We start from the raw sequence: 24,544 nt of genomic DNA on the forward strand, positions 1-24,544 counted from the left end.
AACATAATCCCCGAGTTACTTAGCAGGTCCAGGATTCTGAGTCTCTGGTTTTACACCTTCCAACAGTGGCAATCGGATACGAAGCCTGAAGATGACCAAGAAATGGCGGACCTTCATGTAGGAATAATCGGGCATTCATGCAACCACAAAGGGTCCCTGTGAGGATCCAACAGCTCATCCAGAACAGTGCCTGGCACATAGTGCCCTCTCAGAAAGCACTGCTTAACTGTTCATTCCCTGGTTTGTTCATTCATTCAGTAAGTCCTACCACTGACCCTAGAGGCAGGGATGGGAAGTGTAGTCCTTGCCTTTAAGAAGTTCATGACTATGTCAGGAGACCTATAAAGAGCACCTGTAATGTGAGACAATCCCACACATGGCAGTCAAATCAGAGAGTCAGACAGATGCAAAGTGCAGAATCATTTAAGTTTCATTAAGCGGAATTTCCCAGAATAAGTTTTCACTCTCTGCTGGAAGGTGGTAAGAAATGTGGATTAAAGGAGGAAAGACAGAGATGTACCTCAGTGGCACTGCTCAGTTGTAATTCTTTTTTTTTTTTTTTTTTTAACAAAAAGGTGGGAGGGAGGAGAGCATCTGGCAGAAATGTCAGGTTCTGGGCATATCCTTACATACTTCTTCTACTGGAAAGATGGTCCACACATCATAGAGAACCCACCAGGGGCATGTGCCCTAGTTATGACTATAAAAAATTGTAAACAATTGGATTGGACAAAATTGAAAAAAATTTAAGCTAGCCTGATGAACAGGAATAAATGTTACCAATTAATAGTTTTGTTTTCTAGTATTGGCAGTTTGTTTATACACAGAGAACCCTTTATGCTAATTTTTAAAACATTTTTGTCAGTTTTTCTAAGACTTCCATTTTTAAAATTCTTTTAATGTTTATTTATTTTTGAGAGAGAGAGAGAGAGAGAAGGAGAGAAAGAGAGAGAGCACATGTGCAGGGGAGGGGCCAGGAGAAAGGAAGACACAGAATCTGAAGCAGGCTCCAGGCTCTGAGCTATCAGCACAGAGCCTGACGCGGAGCTCGAACCCATGAACCATAAGATCATGACCTGAGCTGATGTCGAACACTTAACCAACTGAGCCACCCAGGAGCCCCTCTAAAACTTTTTATTTTCTTTTTTTTTAATTTTTTTTAATGTTTATTTATTTTGAGAGAGGAGAGAGAGAGACAGAGACAGAGACAGAGACAGAGTGTGAGCAGGGGAGGGGCAGAGAGAGAGAGAGAGAGGGAGGGAGACACAGAATCCAAAGCAGGCTCCAGGCTCTGAGCTGTCAGCACAGAGCCCGACGTGGGGCTCGAACCCATGAACTGTGAGATCATGACCTGAGCCAAAGTCGGATGCTTAACTGACTGAGCCACCCAGGCGCCCCAGACTTTTTCTAATGTTTTTGTTCAAAAGTCAAGCTAATACTCCTGCCCTGATTGTAATCTTTATACAATTTTATGTAAATTTGGATCCTATTTTCCAGAAAATTATACAAACACACAGGAAGGACTCAGAAAGACACATCCCAAAGTGCTAGTAGTGATTTTCTGTGGAAGGACAAGATTATGGATCCTCCTTTTGTTCTCATTTCAGACTGTACTTTCTAATTTTTCTAAAATGAGCACAGAGTATTTGTGGAATAAAATTAAACAACTAAATCTACATAAAAGATACAGAAATTTCTGTACCCTTTATAAACTTCCAAGTCATTTTCAGTCAGCGTAATCATGCTCTGCCTGATTTTCCTTTTTGTGCATGGACAAAAATGCCTAAAGATGCATAAAGAGCTGTGAAATAGTCTCCCGGTACACCAGCATTTCCAACGCTGGAAGTAAAGAGTGATTGCTATTTCCTCCAGTTTTTTGCTGAGTGAGATGGTATGTTGTCTTCCTGGACAAGGAGATGGGGGGGTTTAATGTGCAGACCCCTTTCTAACTCTTGCGTCTGGTGTTTCTCTTGCTGTAATGGAGCTTTCAAAACAGACATAGTCTACTTGGACAAATGCGTGTGACTTCCTGAAATGTGGAATAGTAAGAAAACGTCACGTGATCTCTGCTGCCACTACCATTATCTTCCAGAGGAACAGCGCAAAAGCCGTCAGGTACGCACCGACCATCTCACGGGAAGGCTGCTGAACCGCCATCACAAGGACACGTGTTTTATTTTCTGGTCCGACACAAGAGCAGTGGGACGCGCTTGTTCATTCATCCACATGCTTTCTTACCGCGGATGTGAAACATTTAGAGAAAAGAGTGATCAAGTTCAAGATGCTTCCTGGGTTTGAGCTATGAGACCAAAGTGAATTTCACCGGGACTGAACCTACGACTCCGGCCCCATTCGCTAAATCACCCATAACGACAACAGGGTCAGATGGGCATTTCTTAGGCATTTTCTATGCCGGGGCTATTTCCTAGTCAATGACAAAAGTCACAAATTTTCTCTCATCCTGAGTCACGTGCTCTTCAAACATGTTTTTTTATACCCATCAGGGTATGCTCCTTCTTACTTTCAAAAGCATACTCCTAACCCCATCACCTCCATTTAGGAATCACAAATAGTTTCTTTTCTCTTTGTTGATGTTAAGAAATAATACCCTAGAAAGTTCTACTCTCTATGGCTCCTCTATAAAATAACTTCGTAAGACTATTCTCTTGAACGTGTCACGGTGCAATTTAATGAAGAAGCCTAAGTGAGGGGAATGATATACTTAGCTTTCCAGGCATATTTATAAAAATAAATAGAGTTCATTAAAACATACAGGTTACAAAATAAGCCTAACTAAAAAGGAATTTCTATTTCTTTTATGTTTCCTCCCATTATCCTTTCATGCATCATCAATTAAAATCTTTCCTCTGGCAGGATCACACCGAGTCAAGTGAATGAAGAGAAAAGTAAATGGGACAAGATATCACCAAATTGTATAAAATAAAGCAAACTCCTAAAGCAATGCAGTTGGAGAGGAGGGCTCGGAGAGAGGACACACACATAGTGAACAGGGCCTCCTAAGACGCTGCGCTCCCGGAAAGGGGACAGCCACGGGGAGGAACGCGTGCCTTAGCACTCTTGGAGAGATTTTTGGCGGAGACAACACCACCAGAGGGGCTCCTCCCTCTCACATCTACTAAAGGCCATTTCTCTGCCACGTTCCTATAGCGCCCCCTCTCCCAAGGGCCCTCGGGACTCCTGAGCACAGTGCTGGGAAGTGGTGACGGCCCTCTGCCAGCGGTCTGCACAGTCTCGTCCCAGCTCTGCCACTGTGACCTTGGGCAGGTCACCCAACCACTGTGGGTGTCACCGCTGCCATCCCAGACCCGGTAACCTCCACTCCGGCCCCACCCTCTGCTCTCTGGTGCCCACGTGGGGACTCCAGGTGGGCGGGGTCCGCCTGCGAAGAAGGCCCAGGTAAGAGGAGCAGCTGATGCTTTCTTAGGTGGAGAATCGCTCAGTTACCTGCCTCTTAACCATCGCTGTCCTTGTTCTGTGCCACGTTCCCTCCTGCAGCACAGCCTCCCCTTTGATCCCAACCCAGCATCCCCCTGGGAGGAACCCTGAATACATTTTTATCTGGAGCTAACGCCCCAGATTCCTCCCTAATGATTTTCTGTATGAAGCTCCTGACCCGCCATGTATTTCCAGGCACTTACTTTTATTAAACCCGTAGGACCGTTCTATGTCACTACAACCCACTGCCCTGCACTGATTTAGTTCTTCGGTGCTGAAGGATGGAAAACCTTGGCGGCCATTAACCTCTCCCTTCAGCAAAAGGGGACAGGTGGAACAAAAGTGAAACTTCCAGATGAAGTCCGGCCTGTCACCTCCGGCAACAAGTGGGATCAGGAAGCGTATATCGCGTGTCGCCTAGGAGGGTACTTGATCCGCCAGATACTTCGCAGAAGCACAGAGAAATGGACCTGCAGAAGTTCCCGCCAGGGCTGATGGAGTCCTGGCCCCGGCACGGGGTCAGGAGCAGGGAGGCCTCCACACCGCCAGGCTGGACACGGCAAGCTGTCTTGGCCCGAGGGCCTCTGAACACGACTTTGCGTCACAAGCGGCACCCCCGTGCCGGGCTTCCCTGCCAGCCAAGCCGTCTCGTCAGCGTCCGACCACCTGGACAATCTGTCCACAGGAGAACGTACAGGCGGCAAACTGCCTGTTACGAGGTGAGATGAAGGCATCCTCATACACACAGGCTGGCGCCTCCGGGTGATGCGCGGACCTCCCCAGCGGGAGCACCCCTCACTGCGTGCTCACAGATGAGGTTTTGGAGTCTGCAGCTTTGGGAAACTAGGTCCTGAAGGGAAGCGGAACCACAATGGCCGCCTCGAACACCCCAACTGGGGACTGTAACGATTCATCAAAATAATGACACCTAGTGAGGCCTAGTGGAGGCGAAGTTAGCAGCACGCTCAGAAGACCTAGACATAACTCGGCATCTCGCATGTGCTGGTATTTCATATTGATGCAGGGTTCACAGTTAATCAGAGAAGTTAAGACTCATTTTGTCACAAGCACGACTCACACAACATACACAGTTAATGTTCTTGAGTTCTTAGAATCCATCCATTCTCTTAGGGTTAAAAAAAAAAAAAGTCCCTCAAATCTAAATGTATGCTGTGTACTTTATCGGCTAAGTTTCAGTCCAGACTAAATTACTGTCATATTGTTTTTCATAGGCCCATACCCGTACAGAGAGCATCACGGTTTATATAGAACTTTCATAGCTATCAGATCACTACGTCCTTGACATCTGTCAGGATGGGCCCTGCTGCCTTTGTTCATTCACGTTTGAAGAAACCGAGCTCAGAGACGTCCCATGACTTGCCATGTTCACGGAGCTGGTAGGTTGCAAAGCTAGCATCATCTCCTTCTACTATTCCATGTTATATTGTCTGAACTCTATGTGGTTTTATTATCTTGCTTCTCTGAAGAACCACAATGTAATGAGTTAAGTTTTCTAGAAGTGTTTAACCTAAATACAGAAGGAGCTAACTCATCACATCTGGAATCAAATCCTGGAATTCCCAGGGCTCACTGATCGCCCCAACACCAAAGCAACCCATCTACAGAAAACTCTATCCACCGCCAGTAGGAGCCAAGTACGATCCCTCCCTCTTCAAAAGAACGCACACTCCCTGACAACTCAACTACAAGCCCATTTATATTCTCACTGTCACACAGGCTGAACCTCTGAAGACACAGAAAAGCGGGTTGTACATCGGGCCTTCCGAGCCAAGGGAGACACGCCTGGGCCAACGTCCCAGCCTATGCTTCATTCCGGCAAGGGGCCATTGTGACTGCAGCTCTATGGCCAGACAGGACACCAGGGTTTAGCAACCTCTCCTACTGCTAAAGAATAATGTTCTTTGGGGACTTTCAGAGGCCAGCTGCATAGGGAGAAGAGAAAGAAAAAAAATAAAATAGTGGGTAATCAGAAGTAGACTGAGGGTTGGGATGGGGAAGTAAATGAGACCAAGTATGGCAAGAACAATGACAAAAAAAAAAAAAAGAGGTGAAGATATGGAAGATCCACCCTGTCACTTACAGCTACTACTAAATAGCATTGGCATTTCCCAGTGTATGAATAGGTTTCCATTAAAAAACAAAAAACAAAAAAAACAGACTAAGGAGGGTATACAGAAGTCAAAGACCATATTCTCCCTAAATTCAAACTGTTAGAACATGGGATGCATTTTCTGTGGAATACCTACCTACGAACATTCTATGGAACTACAATCTAGTAGACAAGCATGGAAAACACTGCCTCCAAACCCCTCCTTAAGCTTCCCATTCCCGTGGTACAGCAGTCCCTGGAGATTTATCCCTCAAACCAGATGGCTGTGGTCTACATGCAACCAGCCTCCCCAGCCCCCCAACCCTGGCTGCTTCCAAGGCACCAGCTCCAAGGACACTCTGGGGCAGTCACCCTCTGGTTATACCAAGGCTGTGCCAGGGGCTCACCTAAGACTGGAATCAGATTCGGTTTGAACAGGCCATGGGCGACATGTGGCCCTGCTTATGGGGATTTATAAAAATATAGACCTGTGACAGTAAAAATGAAAATATTTTAAAGACACCACTTTAACATTTTCATGTGTCACCTCCGCAATGTTCCATATGTTGCTGGTGGCCTTGGGGGCAAACTGTCAACCTTGGTAACACACCTGCCTGTCCCCAACACGCTCTCCTCGTGTCTTTCCGCTTCTCCTGCACCTGCATGTGGCCCCCAAGGGTTGCCTCCTATCACCGGCTGCCTGTCCGTCCTGGGCCAGCACGCAGGGGTATGCGGCCACATCCTGGGCCCAAACCAAGCTTTCTAGCTTTGGCTGCAAAGGGGTGCTGGGAAATGTGGTGACAAGGAAAGGAAGGACATCGGGGTCCCGATCTTCAGAGGAAGCGAGGCCCTCCCTGCCAGTTGGCCCAGAACCTACCTGACACTCCACATTGCAGTAAAATGCCTGCTTGCATCTTCCACATTTGGACAATCCTTCTTTCCTTAAAAACAGAAAGGGCACTGTAGTGGCGAGAGGCACAGAAATGTGGAGCTGCACATTTTAGCATGCAATAATAAAAGCCATCTGGTCGGAAAGCAGAGCCAAGATTCACCTTACCTTACTCTCCCACTGATAAAGTGGCATTTTCCCAAAGGAGATTTCTGACCACAATGAGTCCTCGAGTAGGAGTCAGTCAGTCAAACAGTACATGCACCACCGTTTCCCGACCCTGGCCGTGTGAAGGGCACCTTCCGAACTGACGAACGATGTGCTCCTTGACTCCTGAGCCTGCCCGGGGAAGCCAGACCCCCACCATCGCCTGCACTATTACTCAGTAGTTTGGGGGCGAGTCAAGGGCTCTTACGTCCTGATTTTCTCACCTGCCTAAGAGGGACAGAAAGACACAGAACCGTCTGGGAAGTCTGACCTCCTACAGAGGACTGGAGGTCACCTGCACTGGAGGTCACTGCTGAAAACGCAGTGTGGGTGACAACCTTTATTATTTAGAGATGCACGGGAGGCGGAAGATGGAACTGAGGGTGTCGGTAATTCAAATGCTGCCCGGAAAGAGAAGTTTAAAAATAATGCAACCCAGCAAGCGGAGACATATTCTTGGATAAAAGATTTCCGGGTGTGATCGGTATACACTCCACCTTGCCGGTGTGATCCACTGAGTGATCCTTCTGCCTCTTTGTAATTAGGCCAGTACTCCCTGCCCACTGCCATATTACTAGTCCCCAGCTTCCGATCAAGGACAGGGACATCGTTGTTTCCCAACGGCTAGGTGCCAGCGCGTTTGTGGTGTTAGACAAGCCAAAGCGTTTTCAAAAACTGAGAAGCCTCTGCATTGCGCCTCAGGGGACAGAACCCTCCAGAAATTTCTTTGAGGCGTGGGCGATATTAAACCAGAGCACTGCCTTATGCCTGCCCACTGCAGCTTTCTGGCTTGTGGCAACGTCACGGCCACAAGGGGCACGCTCACCGCTGCCGGGGTGCGGCACTGCAGTGAAGCCACCTCCCCCCACACCACCCACACCCCCCTGCAGACTCTGCCATACACACATAATCACGCTGCAGAGCCCTCCCCTGCTCCGCTCCTTGTCAGTGAGCGGCAGTCACCACACTACTCCCACGGCATCGAGACTGTTCCCAAAATGCTACTGTTGGAACTAAACAGACTGCCTTGCAGTTTTCATGACGGCGCTTGGATTCCAAGAAGCGGGCTGAAGAAATGTGTGGGAGAGAAACACATCTTGTGGTTGAGGCATAAATAAATATCCCAAGTTTGCACATCTCAGCTGGTTAAAAAGGAACTCACTGATTTAGCGGGGTGTGGAAAGTACCCCTCCCCCCAACCCAAGGTGCATCTGAAGGGACCCTGGCTCTGCCTTTGCATTGTGCAATGAAAGAGAAATGAGATGGATGGTCTCTGCTCTCCTGCATTTATAACATGGGGGGTGGGGGGTGGGGGGAGAAGATGCTTCTCAAAAACCACTGTGAAGTGACTTGTAAGCAAGTACTTAGTGATGGAGACCTTACAGAAATGCCATCGGGATGGAAGGCCAAGATGGACAAAGCCAGGGAGGGAACTTTGAAAATTCTTTCCAAGAAGACGTGTGTTTAGAAATGGATAATGGATGCCACCCCGTGGACATGTCCACCTGAAGCAGTCATTCATTGACACTTGCTTTTCCGGGGGAAGAGGTCACAGAACCTCTTTGAGAATCTGACTGAAGCTATTAATTTTCCCAATATCCTACCTTCTCCCCAACCACCCCCCCCAAAACGACAGCAAATTTTGTGAAGTTTCAAAGGCTTTGAGCCACCATCCATGGACCCCTGAAGGGCCTCTGAAACCAGAGTTAAGGCCCCCTGATAACAAAAGATTAGAAAATTATCACAAAAATATCTTTATTAGCTCTAGACCAGATGAAAAAGCAAGATTATGTGGCTTTTTCTGCACAGAGGCCAGCAGTAAAGTAAATACAAAGCTAAGGTTTGTTTTTAGCCTTACGGTAACATCCCAAGGGAAAGAAAGGGGAACAAAGAGCTCTCGAGAGCTAGGGATGAACTCTAGTGGGATTGCATCCGAATAATAAAGGTCCCACAGGCCAGGCTTCATTCACCCCAGCCAGCCACCAAGTCTACAAGCCACACACAACAAGGGACAGGAAGAAAAGCCCAACTTTTAAGTGTTGGCAATCTGGCGTGCACTTTCCACTGTCTAAGGAGGTGGTTCTCAAAATGTGGTCTGTAGACTGCAGGGACCTCAGAGACTCTTTCAGGGAACCGGCGGGGTCAAAACTACTTTCAAAACAACACTACTGTCTCGCCACCTGCACTGCAGCAGGTGTGAGGTGTACAGGAGCCTGGAGGGTAAGACTTCCAGAGCCTTGGTCTGTCCAAGCATCCTTGTATTCTTGACTTCCACGTGCTCTGAGTGAGGGTGGGGGAGGGGAGCCCGTTTCACTTAAGAATGTCCCTGATGGGGGCGCCTGGGTGGCTCAGTCGGTTAAGCATCCAACTGTCGGATTCAGCTCAGGTCATGATCTTGTGGCTTCATGAGTTTGAGCCCCGCGCTGGGCTCTGTGCTGGCAGCATGGAGCCCGCTTGGGATTCTCCCTTTCCCCCTCTCTCTCGGCCCCTCCTGCACTCCTGCTGTCTCTCTTTCTCTCAAAATAAATAAATACACTTAAAAAAAAAAAAAAAGAATGTCCCTGATGAAGCAGCAACAAATAGTAATTTTGTTAAATCCCGACTCATGGGTATGTATCTTTTTGACATTCTGGGACCAAAGGGGACGAAGGCCTGAAGACTTCTGCTGCATCTTGAAGCAAGATGGCCATCTCAGGGAAAAGCACCCGGGTGGTCACTGGAATTGCAAAGTGAACTGGCCCCTTTCTTCCTGGCACATCATTTTTACTTGAAAGAACACCTGGAGACACACTGTGTGTGGTAGAGACTCGAGGATCTGCCAGACACATTATGGAAATGTCACTTCAAGGAACACATCTGAAAACAGGTGTTACCAATGATACAATTTGGACTTCTGAGCAAATACTAGAATTCTGGAAAATATGGATCTGCCACCCTGACCTTGACAGTCTCTCATCTGATGCGACTGGTGGGATATTAACAATTGTGATTTTTTTTTTTTGTATGGTTTGATGAAGTACATCTACTTTTAGAATGTCTACATAAGTCGGGGAACCATTCAAATGACATGTATGATATTTTAAAAGTCGCACATGGGACACCCGGGTGGCTCAGTCGGTTAAGCATCCAACTTCGGCTCAGGTCATGGTCTCATGGTCTGTGGGCGTGAGCCCCGCATCGGGCTATGTGCTGACAGCTCAGAGCCTGGAGCCTGTTGCAAATTCTGTCTCCCTCTCTCTCTGCCCCTCCCCTGTCTCCCAGTCTCTCTCTCTCTCTCTCTCTCTCTCTCTCTCTCTCTCTCTCTCTCAAATAAACATTAAAAAATGTAAAAGTCACGCATGACTAAAAGAATCATTCAAAGTGCAAGACCAAGGGATTTCAATGTAACAGAGTACATAAGTCTCACTGATAAGGCTTCACATCGCACACTATGGGTCTAACCTTTAAGGCAAATTCACTTATCAAGTTTTACTGTTGAATCAAAAAAAAATATCCACAATTAACTGAAAAGGCTATTAAAATACTCCTCTCTGATTATGTATCTGTTTGAAGCCGGATTTTTTCCACACAGTTCAACCAAAACTACATAACATCACCGACCAAATTTTCAGAAGCACATTTGAGAATCCAGCCGTCTTCCGGAAATCCAAACATTAAAGAGATTTGTAAAACTGTGGGGTACCACCACTATTCTCATGGATGCTTTTGTTCCGTAAAATAGTTCTCATAAAAACACATCATGTTAGCAGTCATGGCTGTTGTCATTTTAAGTTGAATAAATACAATTTTGTTTTAATTTCAAATACGGTGAAATATTGATACACGTAATCCATAGAAACAAAAGCTCCTAGGAATTCTCAATTTTTCAGAGTATAGAGGGATCCTCAAGACCAAAAAACACGAAAACTGATCTAACTTGACAAGTCCATCAGCTCCATGAAAAAGACATTATTCCTTATTTTTGAAATGAAGTTAATGAGGACCCAAAGGTGAAATATCTAAGCCAATGTGATCGCTCAGCAAGGAGGTGCAGAGCTAGAATTCCCACATAAAAGTACAAATTTTGTCTTCATTGTGTAAGAATATCCTTCCTTGAGTATTGTGGCAGTTATTCAGGAGGACATACTACACGAAGCAGCAGTGATCTACGTGTCTGGATAACCTCACAGTAATAACAAAACAAAAGTAAAGGCACTCTCTACTCTGGTCTGCATAGTGTCCCAGGTCCAATGCCACCCCATTCCTGCCACTTTGTTTCAAAGATGCAAGGGGGCGAATCCAGGATCAGTTTTCAAAATGAGATTTGGGGAGCGAGCACCCCCACAAAGAGGATTTCTCAGCCAACTGTGTGACACGGTAATCGGTTTCACTTAAAATGCAGTGGAATGAAATAATGATTAATTCTGTAGTTAGGCCGTGCAAAGAAAGTCCTCCCCTGTCGTTCAGTACGATACATCTAAGTGTTCCTCAGACATCCACAGGGCTGGTCCAAGCTGGATCGTGTCCTCTGGGAACCGGGTGACATAGTACTGTAGCCTCTCACAAACTACCAACCAGCTTTGCCTGGCTCCGGGGCAGATTTTACCGCATGTATGCCCGTAAGGCACCTGCTTGGTCATATGTGAATGCTCTTAACATACATCTTCCTGAGCCAGAATGCTTTCAGCATGGAGAAGGAGAAAAGCTAAACCAGTCACTGATGGTGAATAGCATGCAAATCTACTCTGATCTACTTTGGTATGAGCAACTTTAGATGAGGCGGGTGGCGGCAGGGAGAGGGAGATGTTTCCACTATCCAGATACATGCCTCAGTTCTTTCTGTGGCTAGGGAGAGATATAAACTTTTCCTAAGTCTAAGGGTTGAAACTCCAACTAAACTTTGCTGAGCTGGTACCCATATTGTGTGTGCATGTGCTTGAGAGAGTAAGGACACAGAGAGAGAGATTCTGTGAGTGTTTGACTATTGCTGACTGAGACGGTTAGCCCAAGAGAAACTTCATATGGGATATCCGTTTTCACGGTAGGAACATACAAGGCATTTGGAATAAACTCTGTTCCTACAGAAGACACAGCCATAAACCTTTCATTTGCAATGTAACCTGATCTGAATTGTCCAGGAGGTTTGGGGAAAGACTGCCAAAAAAAAAAAAAAAAAAAAAAAGAAGAAGAAGAAAGAGAAGAGAACACTCAACGAAAGACTAATAAAGGCCACTTGAAGGAATAAATTGAAATAACCCAAAAGGAATGGAACTCAAAGACAGTGAGGGTGAATCACTAATAACCTCTCACAGGGTGTCCAGCTCAGAGTGTGCACCCACCTGGGCCTGCGGTAGGACCCAACAATTCTCATTTGATTGGTCTGCACTGGGATTTTTAGAAAGCTAAGAGATTCTAATGAGCTTCCAGAAAACAGAACTGCCTGCTGAGGCCTTTGGTGATCCTTTCGGGCTGAGTGTTTTTTTGGGGTGCAGAATTTGCTGAATCGTGTTGAAGTAATTCTTCTCTGCAATGCAGATTGTTTGTGAAGTGACTCCTCTTAAGAATGAACGTTCCACACTGGATGTGTTGTTGGGTTGTTTAGCTCTGCTGATGATGAATGTTAAGGCAAGAATAAGGTGGCTGACACGGTATTTTCCAACTATGACAAGAAGGTATCTTAGAAGCCAGATGCAGGTTTTCAGAGAGAAGGCTGTGGCTTTTTCCCCACCTCTCCTGATTCCTGCCTTACAATTTAGGGTGAATATGGAGAGTTACTTCCCCAACTCTCTATCTCAAATCCCTTTCTCTTCCTGGTGCTGGAGGTGCTATGTGATCTCAGGCAAAGCATGAATCCTTTCCGAACCTTTCCCTCCCCTGTAAAGATCCAGTTTCTACCACGTAGGTTTGGTATGAAAATTAAGTGAGAAAACACAAGTGTACTACATCACACTTGTAATTAGCCTCCGCTCTTTTTTCATTTTTTAAGTGGTCACTACTGAAAGACCTTCAGTACAATCTCATTCAGACTCACATTTGAGGATTTATGTTTCTAAAGTCTTTGTTTTATGGGCAAACATCTACCCTGCTGTGAACGGAAGGGCTCTTTGGACTTAAGAAATGATTCCATCCACAAAGGAGAGAGATGTCACAGGAAAGTGCAACTATCTGGTTATCAGCAACTAGAACAGAAAGTAGGCGACACGCTCCCGTCATTTTCTACTGGAGGAGACACACGCAGTGATTAATTTTCTTGCTTTTCAAATTTGGAAGCCACAAAGATCAACAAGTTAGACATGTAATTAACAACTCCGGCTAGTTAATGCGTTGCCGCAGGTGCTGTTGGTCTAGATAAAAAGGATTTGATCCTGTAAGCTCCCTACTTTCTGCCACTGAAATGAATGCTTCGTGGGTTTCACCATGAAAGAAAAGGATACCGGCATGGAGGAGGTTTGCAATAACAATTACTTTTAACTAACGGCGACAGAAGAAGTGACAAGTATGCTCTGTTGAACAGAGGCAGCCCCAGCCAAATGAAAAAGAGAAAAGGAAAAAAGCCCAGCGGCGCAATATAACTTCACCATGGGTTGAAATAAGACAATCAGAAACAAAGTTAAGCCTCCCACCCGGAGAGAGTGGTTACACTAGCAAATTTTTATTTGAGAGAAATAAAAATTGGGGGAATTGTGGGGGAGCCCTATTATCACCCTGGTCAGGGGACAAGGATAATACTAAGGCTACAGGTTTTTGTGTAATAGTGAAAGATGCTCCACGTATCACTTTAATCCACGATGTAACGGTGAAACGGACCCACGTGCAGCGGGGAGCTTCTTCCCGTGCTGAACCTTCCCCTTCGCACCGGGCTTTGTTCTGAGGCTTGTTAAAAGTTACAGCCCGGGGCCTCTTAGGGAAGCAGGAAATATTTAGGGCAGTGAAGTAGCAACTAATGTCGGTTTTCCCAACTACTGGAACAGGAGCCATGATTTACAAGGAGGATGCTGGGCTTGGTGGTCGGGGCAGTAAGTGGTTGGCCTTGTTATAAAATTCTGTCACGGGGCAAGATGCGGTGACACAGGTCAAAGGGCAGACATTTTTAGTTGTACGTTCTGGGGCTCTAACCTACAGCATGGTGACCACGGTCAATAATTCAGTACCATATACTTGGAAGTTGCTACAAGTAGACCTTAAGCGTTCTCACCACACACACAAAAGTGTGTGAGGCGATGTGTTCATTATCCTGATCTTAGTAATCATTCCACAATGTATATATCACATTGTCAAGTTGTCTCCTTTAAATATATACAATTACACTTATCAATTGTTCCTCAGTGAAGCTAACAGAATACTATCAACATGACTATACACATCACGGATGCGTTAAAGGTCAGCTCAGCGATGAAAAAAACGTGACGACACTGATTTAGGTTTTGTTGTAACGCAGGCTCTGGTGGAGAGGAAATGTGCCTTTGTCTTAGAAAGAAAAAAATTCATGAAGCTTATGGACAGAAGAGAGAAATATTCAGCCTAAGGAACAGGGAACATTAAACTATTATTTGCAGCCACTGGATGGTTCCTACCTTCCAACCTCACCTTGTAGACCCTTTAAAATCCCTAACGGTTAAACCTGCTCAGTGATGGCATCCAGGTATTTCCAAAACTTAACATTTCCATTTGGAAACGTTTTATATCCTAACTTCTATGCGAGATCTGAATGACACTTCCTTGCTACTTTGTCTTTCACTTCTCTGACTGGGATGTCAAAAGGAAAGAAACAACTAATGCCTTCCTTTTTACCTCCATTCTCTCATAAAGGCACTGACAATACATAACATTCACCGTTTCCTCCAGTGGTACAATAAATAATGGATGTTATCATTAGTGCCTTGTAATGAATACCAAGAACACTGGATTCCCCTACGACCGCTATGGCCCTACCTTCTACAACACCCAGGTGAGTAAACATCAAGAAAAAGGACAAAACCAAAGTCATTAAATTGACCTGTTTAAAAACTTGGAACTTTTCCTATTGCTCATGTCAACATTCTGGCCACAGAGTAAGAAAAAAAAAAAACAACAACATGTAAAAATACCTCCATAACCTAACGCTAAATGTAAATTCCAGAACAGAGGTCAGGCTCTCTGCAGCCAAGCGTGAGAATTAACGCCTTGCGCAAGAAACAGGTGACCTGTTTTGCATCTTACTTATAAGAAAATGCACCTTTTAAAACTGCTTACAGGAGAATTTTAATAGGTGACACTCTCTCACGCCTCTGGTTGTATTTTCCTATAGACAATAAAAAATGTGTTTCAGTGAATGTCTCCATCGTGGACTATACCTTGAGAACTCAAACTTATCAGCTACTGTTTGAACAGACTTAAGAGACGTTTTTCTTTCAATCCTTATTGATTCCATTTGTATTTCTGAATAAAAAAGGACATTTTTTATACTATAAAACTTTGTACATGAAGCAGTGAAGAATTAAGTTACTGTACTTTAGCCACGTAAGCTCTAGTCCAAAAGTATTATTTTCTCTGTGTAAATATTGCACCAGGCTCTGGAGGAATGATATTTTTGTAAAAGTTGCGCTATTTGGGGACATAAGCCCTACCTTCATGCAAATGGTGGTAAATATAAATATCAGGCAAGATGATTCAGCATCCAAATGGCCTAAATGACACAGAATTGAGAGCAGGAAGCTACTTCTAGGACTGAACTCTTTAAGGACACAGAAGTTTGGGTACTTACAGAGAAAGTTGTGTTACTCACCTCTGAATCCCCAGGGTCAGAACACAATGCCTAGAATAGCAAAGTGCTAAAAAAAGAAAAAAATGTACATAGTAAACTACTGTAAATATAAAATAGTAACTCAATAAAATGAAGAGATCTGTGGGCTGAAGTATTTGAGGGGAGTTTCATAAAAAAGATACAGTTTGAGCTGGATCTCTCTTGAGGATGAACAGACTTAGGGTACAAGGCCTTGCCTGGCAAGGAGGCCCAGGACAGAGAAGGGAATAATGCAGAGAAAAGCACTTAAGGTTACAAATGGGCAAAAGGAAGGATGAAGGATGACACAGAGCCTTTGTGGGACACTGGAAAGAAACTATCCAGCCTGTGGTTAGGGTGTGAGCGGAAGAGCAGGGAGGGACAATGCTGGCTAGTGTGGGAAGGGCACTTAATATGGAGCACGGGAACAATCAAGATTTTGTCAAGAAAATAGGGATCAGAGTGCCTGGGTGGCTTGGTCAGTTAAGCCTCCAACTCTTGATTTTGGCTCAGGTCATGATCCTCAGTTCAAGCCCCGTGTCAGGCTCTGCACTGATAGTGACTCTCTCTGCCTCTCCCCCCCTCTCACTCTCTTGTGCGCGTGCTCTCTCTCAAAACAAATAAACTTAAGAAAATAGGGATCGATGAAGGCTTCTGTATTTGTAAGGATTCATTTCCAAGAATGAGCAGAGTTATATATTTCGAAAGGTGAAGAGGTCTGTCCAAAGAGCCACCAGTAAAATAAGTTGCAGAAATGAGACTATTCATTTAAAAGTTATTTCCAAAGGTAACACAGAGCCAGGCCTGGGGCTAAGAGCTGGGTCCGCACTCAGGAGCAAGTGTGCCCAAGGAAGTCTATATGAGGGGCCGTGGGAGCAAAGACGAAGGGAGCTACCCCAGCCTGAAGAAATCAGGATGCGCTTCTGGGAACCGGACGGTCAGACAAGCAAAGACAGACAGCGAGGGAGAATCAGCATGACGCACGCATTTGTGGACGCATGTACATGCGTGTGTGTGTGCATATGTGTGTGCATGGGTACGTGTGTGTGTACCACCCCTGACAATTTGGGATTGCAGCAGTGAAACTAACCCTGCAGAGCAGGAGGGACTCAAACACCGCTCCCGATGCCTAGCCCCAGGGTCCCCAACAGGCAGCCTTGACCTCACTCACAGTGGAGTTCTATGGGCCCTTCTCTGAAGACACACAGAAAGAGAAGGTGGAGGTGAGCTTCCTGCCCTGCTCTGAACCTGGAAAGTACTTCGTAGCTGAATGTTTTAGAAGGCCTGGGCACGTGTGAAAAGGAATTAAAAATTAAGTGAAATAAGTAGGTTGTTTCTAAATTCTAACTTTGTGAACCTGAACCAGAAATGAACGTTTTTAAGGTGAAAGGACCTTAACGTTTTCCTTAAAGTGATGGTTAGAAAGATTTACTCAGGTGTATGAGCGGATTAAATTTCATTAACTTCCAAAAAATGTCTCCTCAAAGCTGCAGCTGTTTTAACACAATGTGGGGATGTTCCAATTCATTAGACCTGAGTATTGGATCAAAGCTTGCCCTTAGTTTGCAGAAGTCAGGAACTAGGGTGTGTGGTTAAAGCAGAACTGTCTTTATGACATATATGGATTATCAGTTTTCGACCAAATAAAACAAAGAAAAATACTCAACCCCCACACCGTACTGCCTTCAACCTGAAGGAATAGCCGCTGAAACCTCACACAAAGTTCAAAGCACCCTGGTTAGAATAAAGATGGAAAAAACAAAAAACAAAAAACCCTGCTACAATATAAGCTCCGTGGCGATAGGGACTTTTGTTCCTTTTCTTCACAGTTGCTTCCTAGGGACTTACAACCCAGCGAGTGCTCCAGAGAAATAAATACTTGTTGAATACATTAAAAATAAAATCCCTGATCTCAAGGAGTTTACCATCTGCTCATAATTAAATGTCTCTTACTGTTGAGGTCTGAAGGCCACGGGAGGCTATCCCTGTGAACAGATTTGTGCCACTGACGGACAAGAGCTGTTTCAGGTAGCACCCAGGAAAGGGCTTCCTATGCAAACATCCCCAAGGGTGAGAGAAATCAACAAAGCATGAGCCCAGAACCTACGTCCCTGAGGAGTCTTTCCTGGTACTCAAAGATTGGAGAGGAAAGGCTCTTTGTGTCCAAGGTCTCTTTATTTTGCCACGAAACGCAACATAACTCCTTTCAAGTGCCAGGATATGAAATCCTTGAGACTTTTGTTTGGCTCAGATGACAAAGTGTATCATGTTGGTCAGCCAGATTTTCTCTCCACCTCTCTCCGCCAGGATATGCCTGTGTCTTTAAATGCTGGTGGGATATTCACTTGTCTGGTGAGTTGCCTTTATTTCGCCTCTTCTCCGTGGTGACTCCGGATGCCCTGAGCACTGACCCGCCCTGTCTATCATAGTGCACTTGTGGATACTATGATACCAGTGTGTGAGCTATCTTGGCAAGCATTCGGTTCAGATTCTAGGGACCAGAGACTTGCCAAAGCTAAGCGTTTACGAATTCTCAGACCCCCTTCCTGTAAAAGGGAATCCAATCTATTTTAATAATATGCATGCAATATCTCCACTCAGTCATCTGAAACCCTCCACTCAGTGTACAAGAATCACCAGATTTTATGTTAATAAATTGGCACAAGGAGCTTCCCTACTATTTTTAAACTTTTGATTGAAGAAGAATCTGAAACACAGCTGGATTCTCAGCGAATGCATGGACCAGAAAGATAAGTTGTTTCCTGAACCCTCAAGACTTTTTGGTATTATTTTCCTGCTAAATTGCATATTTCTGTCCTTCAGAGAAGTCTTGGAGGGATCTGATTTCCTTCTGTTCTATTGTGTTGGTGTGAACGCCTTTGCAATTGAAAAGGAGGCCTCTGAGGGTGGTAGGAACAGAGTCAGCAGAAGTTACACAAAGTGAGGTGTGTGGCTTTGTGACTGGTTAGAGCACCCGTGCTAATGAGGCCAAGGTCACAGGTTCAATCCCTGAAAAGGCAGTGACTTCAGTCAATTCGCTGCCAGAGCAATGCACCCCTAAACTACCAGATTTGCTAGAAATCCAAAGATGTGAAGTTGGGGATGTGGGTGGGAAAGGGGACGCTGACAGAGAGGCTGACAATGTAAGTCCCCTGAGAGCGGACAGAAACCTCTAGTCCCAGAACTGGCTGCTCTCTGGGGACAAGGGGCCAGCACAGGCGGCCTCCCCCAGGGAACTGCTTGCTATAGACAACCAAGGAGCCGCCAGGCCGACCAGAAGAGGGCTCAAAGTCAGAATCTGGTCAAATACAACCAGGGTGCCCTGTTGTAGGCCTAGTTCCATGGAAACGATCACGACACACATATTCAAAGACTCCAGGCAAACCCAGAGAGGGGCTGTCTGTGAGAGGCGCAAGAAAATGAAAAATCAGTAACAGAGAGGAAATTCTTCGAAATCCCATAGGCCTTACACAGATCAGAGAAGCATGGCTGGAAGTGAGAAATGATTACCTCGGTCTACATCTGAGGTCTGAAAAAATAGGTGTGGGTGTGGCGATGGGGCGTGACTTCAGTTATCAATGACTCCAAGAACATAAAGAATATTTGTAATTATTGATTGCCTCCTTGGGGAAACAGAAATAAAGCGGCATTAAAATTGTAATGATTTTTTCCTTGTGTGGACAAGAAAAGGAAAGGGATAGTAACCTAAGGCAAAAGAGGTTAAGTCAAAAACACCAAAATAAAGGAGACGAGACGCCTGGCTGGATCAGTCAGTACAGCCTGTGGCTCTTGATCTTAGGGTTGCGAGTTCGAGCCTCTTACTTAAAAATAAGATCTTAAAAAAAACAGAAAACACTAAAATACAGTAGAAACCTTCTTTGCCGTTTAAGTTCTAAAACAGGCAACTTTGCTGCCTGGGTTCTCACCAGCTTGGAGTTCTTCTGAACACCAGCTCCTACCAAACTATAGCTCTGAGCCCTGGATCTTTCCAAAGAAATGTAAGACATGTCTTAGTGTTTTGTTAAAGAACTTTCTGACAGGGAGTGTGCAATCTGCTTGTGCTACACAAATACCATCCGGGGGCCTCCTAAATTTTATTTATTTTATTTCCAAATCTAACCAATTTAACTTTGCACACAGCAAAGTTCTGAACAACGACTGCGTTGAAGAAAAACAAAAGGGGTTATACTCTGATGCTGTCGGACCAGAGAGAAGAGAAACAAACTATTTATATGTAGGTATAAAGACTTAGGTAACAAACTCCTCTTAGCTCCAGCATAATATGTTTAAATATTCCAAACCCACAAAAGGACCAAAGCCTTGTGTTCTTTTTTATGTTTTATTATGTAATAATTGATACATTAAAAAAAAAATAGATAGCGTTCATGCAAATTCAAAGGCACTGTAATAAAAACATCTCTGGGGGCGCCTGGGTGGCGCAGTCGGTTAAGCGTCCGACTTCAGCCAGGTCACGATCTCGCGGTCCGTGAGTTCGAGCCCCGGGTCAGGCTCTGGGCTGATGGCTCAGAGCCTGGAGCCTGTTTCCGATTCTGTGTCTCCCTCTCTCTCTCTCCCTCCCCCGTTCATGCTCTGTCTCTCTCTGTCCCAAAAATAAATAAACGTTGAAAAAAAAATTAAAAAAAAAAAAATCTCTGAACCCTGAACAACCTAAGATATAGATCAAAGATAGCTTCATCAATTTATTTGCTCAACTTTTAGAAACATTAGTTTGTCGAATTACCTATTAGGGGAAGGGGAAGCAAAAGAGGTAATAAAAATAGCATTCACTCTAGAGAAAGTGTGCAGGGAGGAGCAACACAGGTCGACTCAGGCCAAAGGGAGTAAGGGAAGGAAGATCACACTTGGAAAAGGAAATCGTGGCTCAGACTGTGAAGAGCACAGAGCCTGGCCCTTTAGAAGACACTCAATAAACATCCGACCAAAAATATGTGAAATTCAAGGAAGCCATTTCACCTCTCGAACGCTCAGTTTTTTCCTACCTGCAGTGGAAGCCATCCTTGGGAGGATCAAAAGAAGAATGTATCTGGAAATGCTTTATGAGCTGCAAAGAACAGCATGACTTTAAGGAATGTCGTTTTATGGGATCTTCAGATAGTTTTTATTGAGAGGATTTTGTGCAATTGCTTTTGGGGAAGGAAAGGAATCAGATGCCGGTTTTAACTCGCCAGGGTTTGAATTTCACTTCAGCATATCCTGCTGCTGTTCTGTCCCTTTCATGTCAAATCATTTCCAAGCGTACAGGTTGGTCCCAGAGCCCCTAGAAGCTATAACAGGAATTATGCTCCCGCATATGAAAAATACGCGTGTGATGGCACTTGCCACATCTGAAATCATGCAACACTTGAAGGGCAGACAGGAGCAATGACAGGCTTGCTATGCAGAAAATTCTGTTTGTCTCCCTATCTCTTCTCAAATATTTGCTTCATCTCATGGTAAAAGACTATTAAAGCGTCTAAGCACTTTTAGAAAAAGCTCTTTAAAAAAAAAAAAGTTTACCTGTGTAGGTTCATTATATCATTTCCATTAGGTTTAGATTTTGAGAACCAGTGAAACCCATGATTACTCCGGGGGACCTGGGGCTCAGAACTGCCGTTCTTAGCTCTGGGTGATTGTGCCATCTGAAGGATGGCTCTGCTGGTCAACAATTTCCAGTTATTTCCTCCCTGGTGTCCCACCCCACCCCCAACCCCACCGTGATAAAAATGTCCCTGACGCCACAATATTTTATCACCCTGTGTAACAGCCAGCACAAGTGAGAGTGCCAGGCGGACTGTGACAGCTTACTCTGCTCTAGCCTAGCGCAATACTAGGAGCATGACTTCTCCTGTTCCTTCTAAGCTCACAGGCAGGCGTTCGTGGAAACATTGTAAACATACAGGAACCTGGTTGTTCAAAGACATTAAGTAATTCGCCTAAAGACAAAACATCAGGACGGGGGAAGCCAGAACTCAAACCAAGCCAGTCTGGCACCAAAGTTTCTGCCTTGTTGGCTCTAAATAAATGAAAAACTTGAAATACTGTAATGTTGAAAGTGACAGCATAGCGTCTCCTTACCTGACATACAGATGGCTGGATTTGGTTTTATTTCATGTAACTTCTTAGAGGAAATCTGTTATCTGTATAGTTTAATCTTACTACCTATTTTTTTTAAAAAAAAAAAACAACAACAACACTGGAGCAAAAGAGGAATTCTCTTTTAGAGCATGTGTCTATTTTTCATTCAGAAAGCAAGATAATTTGAGAACATCTGAAGTCATTTCTCCCCTTAGAGACCCTGTAATTCTCAGAGAATGTTCTCGGGGTGCCTGGGTGGCTCAGTTAAGCGTCTGACTTCGGCTCAGGTCATGATCTCGTGGTTTCTGAGTTCAAGCTCCGCATTGGGCTGGGTGCTGACAGCTCAAAGCCTGGAGCCTGCTTCAAATTCTGTGTCTCCCTCTCTCTCTGCACATTCTCTCTCCCTCTCTCTCTCTCAAAAATAAATAAACATTAAAAATATATATACATATATATATATATGTATGTGTATATATTCTCAGAGAATGTTCTCAGAATCAACAGGATCACAGGAGCCCCCCGGAATGACTCCCCCTTCTGATGCACAGCTTCAGGGGCTCGGCCCCAGGGTTCTCTCAGAGAACCTAATCGTGTCTTAAGAAGGCAGCCTCAAGAGTTCTTGGCTCTTAATACTGATGAAAATCAACTCACTGTTACTTCGACAGTCTGGTAAAACAATGGGTTAGGCAGGACGGACAGTGCTATGCAATAAAACCGTGAAGACACTTCCATCTCTACATCTGCCGAAACAGGACCTCTCGGTCACTGTTTTGCCCATGCAAGCATTTTAATTTTTAAAACCACTCTGAGTAAGCCAGGCATGACATAAATTCCCTGAAATGGGGTTCTAACAGCTTTACTGCAAGGAAGCTAAGTGGGCCTTCCTACTTTTCCTCATACTCAGAACGAACTGACAAAAGAGGCAACATTCTCACCCTTAAATGACCCAGGAACCAAGAAAATCAAAGATCAAGAGGGAGACCTCTTCCCACCTGAGGAACTGCAAAGAATGAATATTCAGATAGAACTGCGTTAGGGCGGATTTTTTTCTTTTTTGAGAAAAATAATATAAAGTGTTAAAATATGTCCTTGAATACCAAGTATGAAATATGACATAAAAATATCTGCCATAAACCGGGGCCAATGGCCAAAATAAGTGTGTGTGTGTGTGTGTGTGTGTGTGTGTGTGTGTACATAAAATGTACCTAAGAGGTGTGATAGGGACAGCTCCCAAATGGGAAACATTTATATTTTTAGGAGCTGCCTTCTAGCAGCTGAGGCAAGATACGCATCCCAAGTATCACCCACCAAACTGAGAAAATGTGATACAAGTTTAAAATTCACAGAAACAAATCTTTGAATTGGGCCAACACCAAGAAAAATCCCATTCGACTGTGGCCTGAGAAACTTCCCTTTACTTTTTCAATTTCTAGAACAAACTTATTCCTGCAGAAATCACTTATTTTCCTTCAACATAAGTGAAACCCGCATACAGCCTCCGGGGGCTCACTCATGTCAAGCAATATTGTTTATGCTAAACTTCTAGCACAAGCAAGGATGAGGAGTAGTTGTGTTTCTTGTCCCGAGGGGAGGGGGGGGTGCGTGGGGTGCAGAAGTAGCAGATTTTGCCCTGTATGTTTCAATAGTTGAGAATTCTGCTCCTACTCCCTTGAGGTACTGCAGAGACATATATGTGTTCCCTCTACTACAGCCGGACGGACGGAGCTGTTCCTCCACATAATCAAATAGTTGACAGCGGAAATGATGCTGAATCCGTGAGAATGCTCTAACCACGAATTCTAAACTAATTGAACTGAACAGAAATCAGAGTGGAACTCCAATTTCATAGGGATCAAGGTATCATCATTTCTTGTGTGTTACTTTAGTTGATTTCAAATGACTCCTTAGAGAGAAGAAATGAACTGTGGGTGTTGACAGAAGTTCACCAAAGCCAGAGAAGTGTGGCCGGAGTGGGGAATGGGGGCAGATGCAGTGGTACCGCCCCCAATGCAGGAGGCAGCCCTGGTCAGGGGTCAGGGGTCAGGGGTCGAAAGGCAACAGTTAATGACACTCACAAACGCTATTCAGAAAAAGGAAAAACAAAGCACACGCTCTGTCGCACAGGGCGGGGTGATGTGTGGAGCTGCATCTGACCATACATTAATGTTCTAAGGTTGGGGGTGTGGATAGTAGATACAGTTAGGACACTCACAGCTCAAGGGAAGCATCTCTCAGCTCTGCTTCTCCCGCTCCAAACCCAGAGGGATTTGATCTTTAATTCATTGGAGGAGTGCACCGGTAACTACGACCTGTGTACCTACTATGTGCCTGGCACTGTGATCTTCTCTCACAGGATGGACTCCAGGAATCACCAGGATCCCTGATGGAAGAAGCACCTTCTGTGCTGGGTGACCCCGCTTTGCTCCTGCCACTCCAGACACCCACACTGCTTCAGACTCCGAGCCACAGCGAGGCTCAGAAGATCAAGGGACCAGTCACAGCAGCCTTTTTAACTTTGGGAAAACCCAATGCTCACTTCACTCAAACGTTGCAAAGTGGTGCCATGACCCTTTAGCTCTTGACTCACCAATTCAAAGAGCCACATCACATACAGCCCTTAAGCTGCCCACGGCATGATTCTGCGTCTAGTGCCTTTCCAGGTCCCCCCAAGCGGAAGACAGTTCTGGCAGGGAGTCTGGGCAAGATTACTATAATATTTAGCCTTTGTCCCTTCTTTTGCTATGTCTTATCGTAAAATAAGGCACACAAGTCTGGGAGACTGGGGACTCCAGTGTATGTTGGACTTGAGACCTGTATTCAAAAGGTACCTGCAGGACCCCAGGTCAGCATAATCTAACCCAAGAACCTCCATTTCAAAGATGAAGAAACTGAGGTTCAAAGAAAGTAAAGCAGGATCCATTCTTCAGAGACAAGTGGAAGGTTGGGTACAAACTTACTTCAACGCCATGCTTCCTGTCTCTGGAATTTTACTGAGCACCTAACTAGTAGCAAATGGGCAGAACTGAAGAGAGCAGACTTCATTCCCCTAGCTAGAGGTGAGACTACG

General features: G+C 44.9%; 1 protein-coding gene across 1 annotated transcript in view; it reads right to left on the reverse strand.

Moving 5' to 3' along the window:
* Positions 1–24,544, reverse strand: part of SMYD2 (SET and MYND domain containing 2) — a 50,754-nt gene that overhangs the window by 25,015 nt on the left and 1,195 nt on the right. The window contains exon 2 of the mRNA XM_043569060.1: positions 6,444–6,507. Coding sequence (XP_043424995.1) covers positions 6,444–6,507 — 64 coding nt within the window. The remainder of the gene's footprint in view (positions 1–6,443; positions 6,508–24,544) is intronic.

This window comes from Prionailurus bengalensis, chromosome E4, assembly GCF_016509475.1.
Source record: "Prionailurus bengalensis isolate Pbe53 chromosome E4, Fcat_Pben_1.1_paternal_pri, whole genome shotgun sequence".
In the NCBI taxonomy this organism is placed as follows: Eukaryota; Metazoa; Chordata; class Mammalia; order Carnivora; family Felidae; genus Prionailurus; species Prionailurus bengalensis.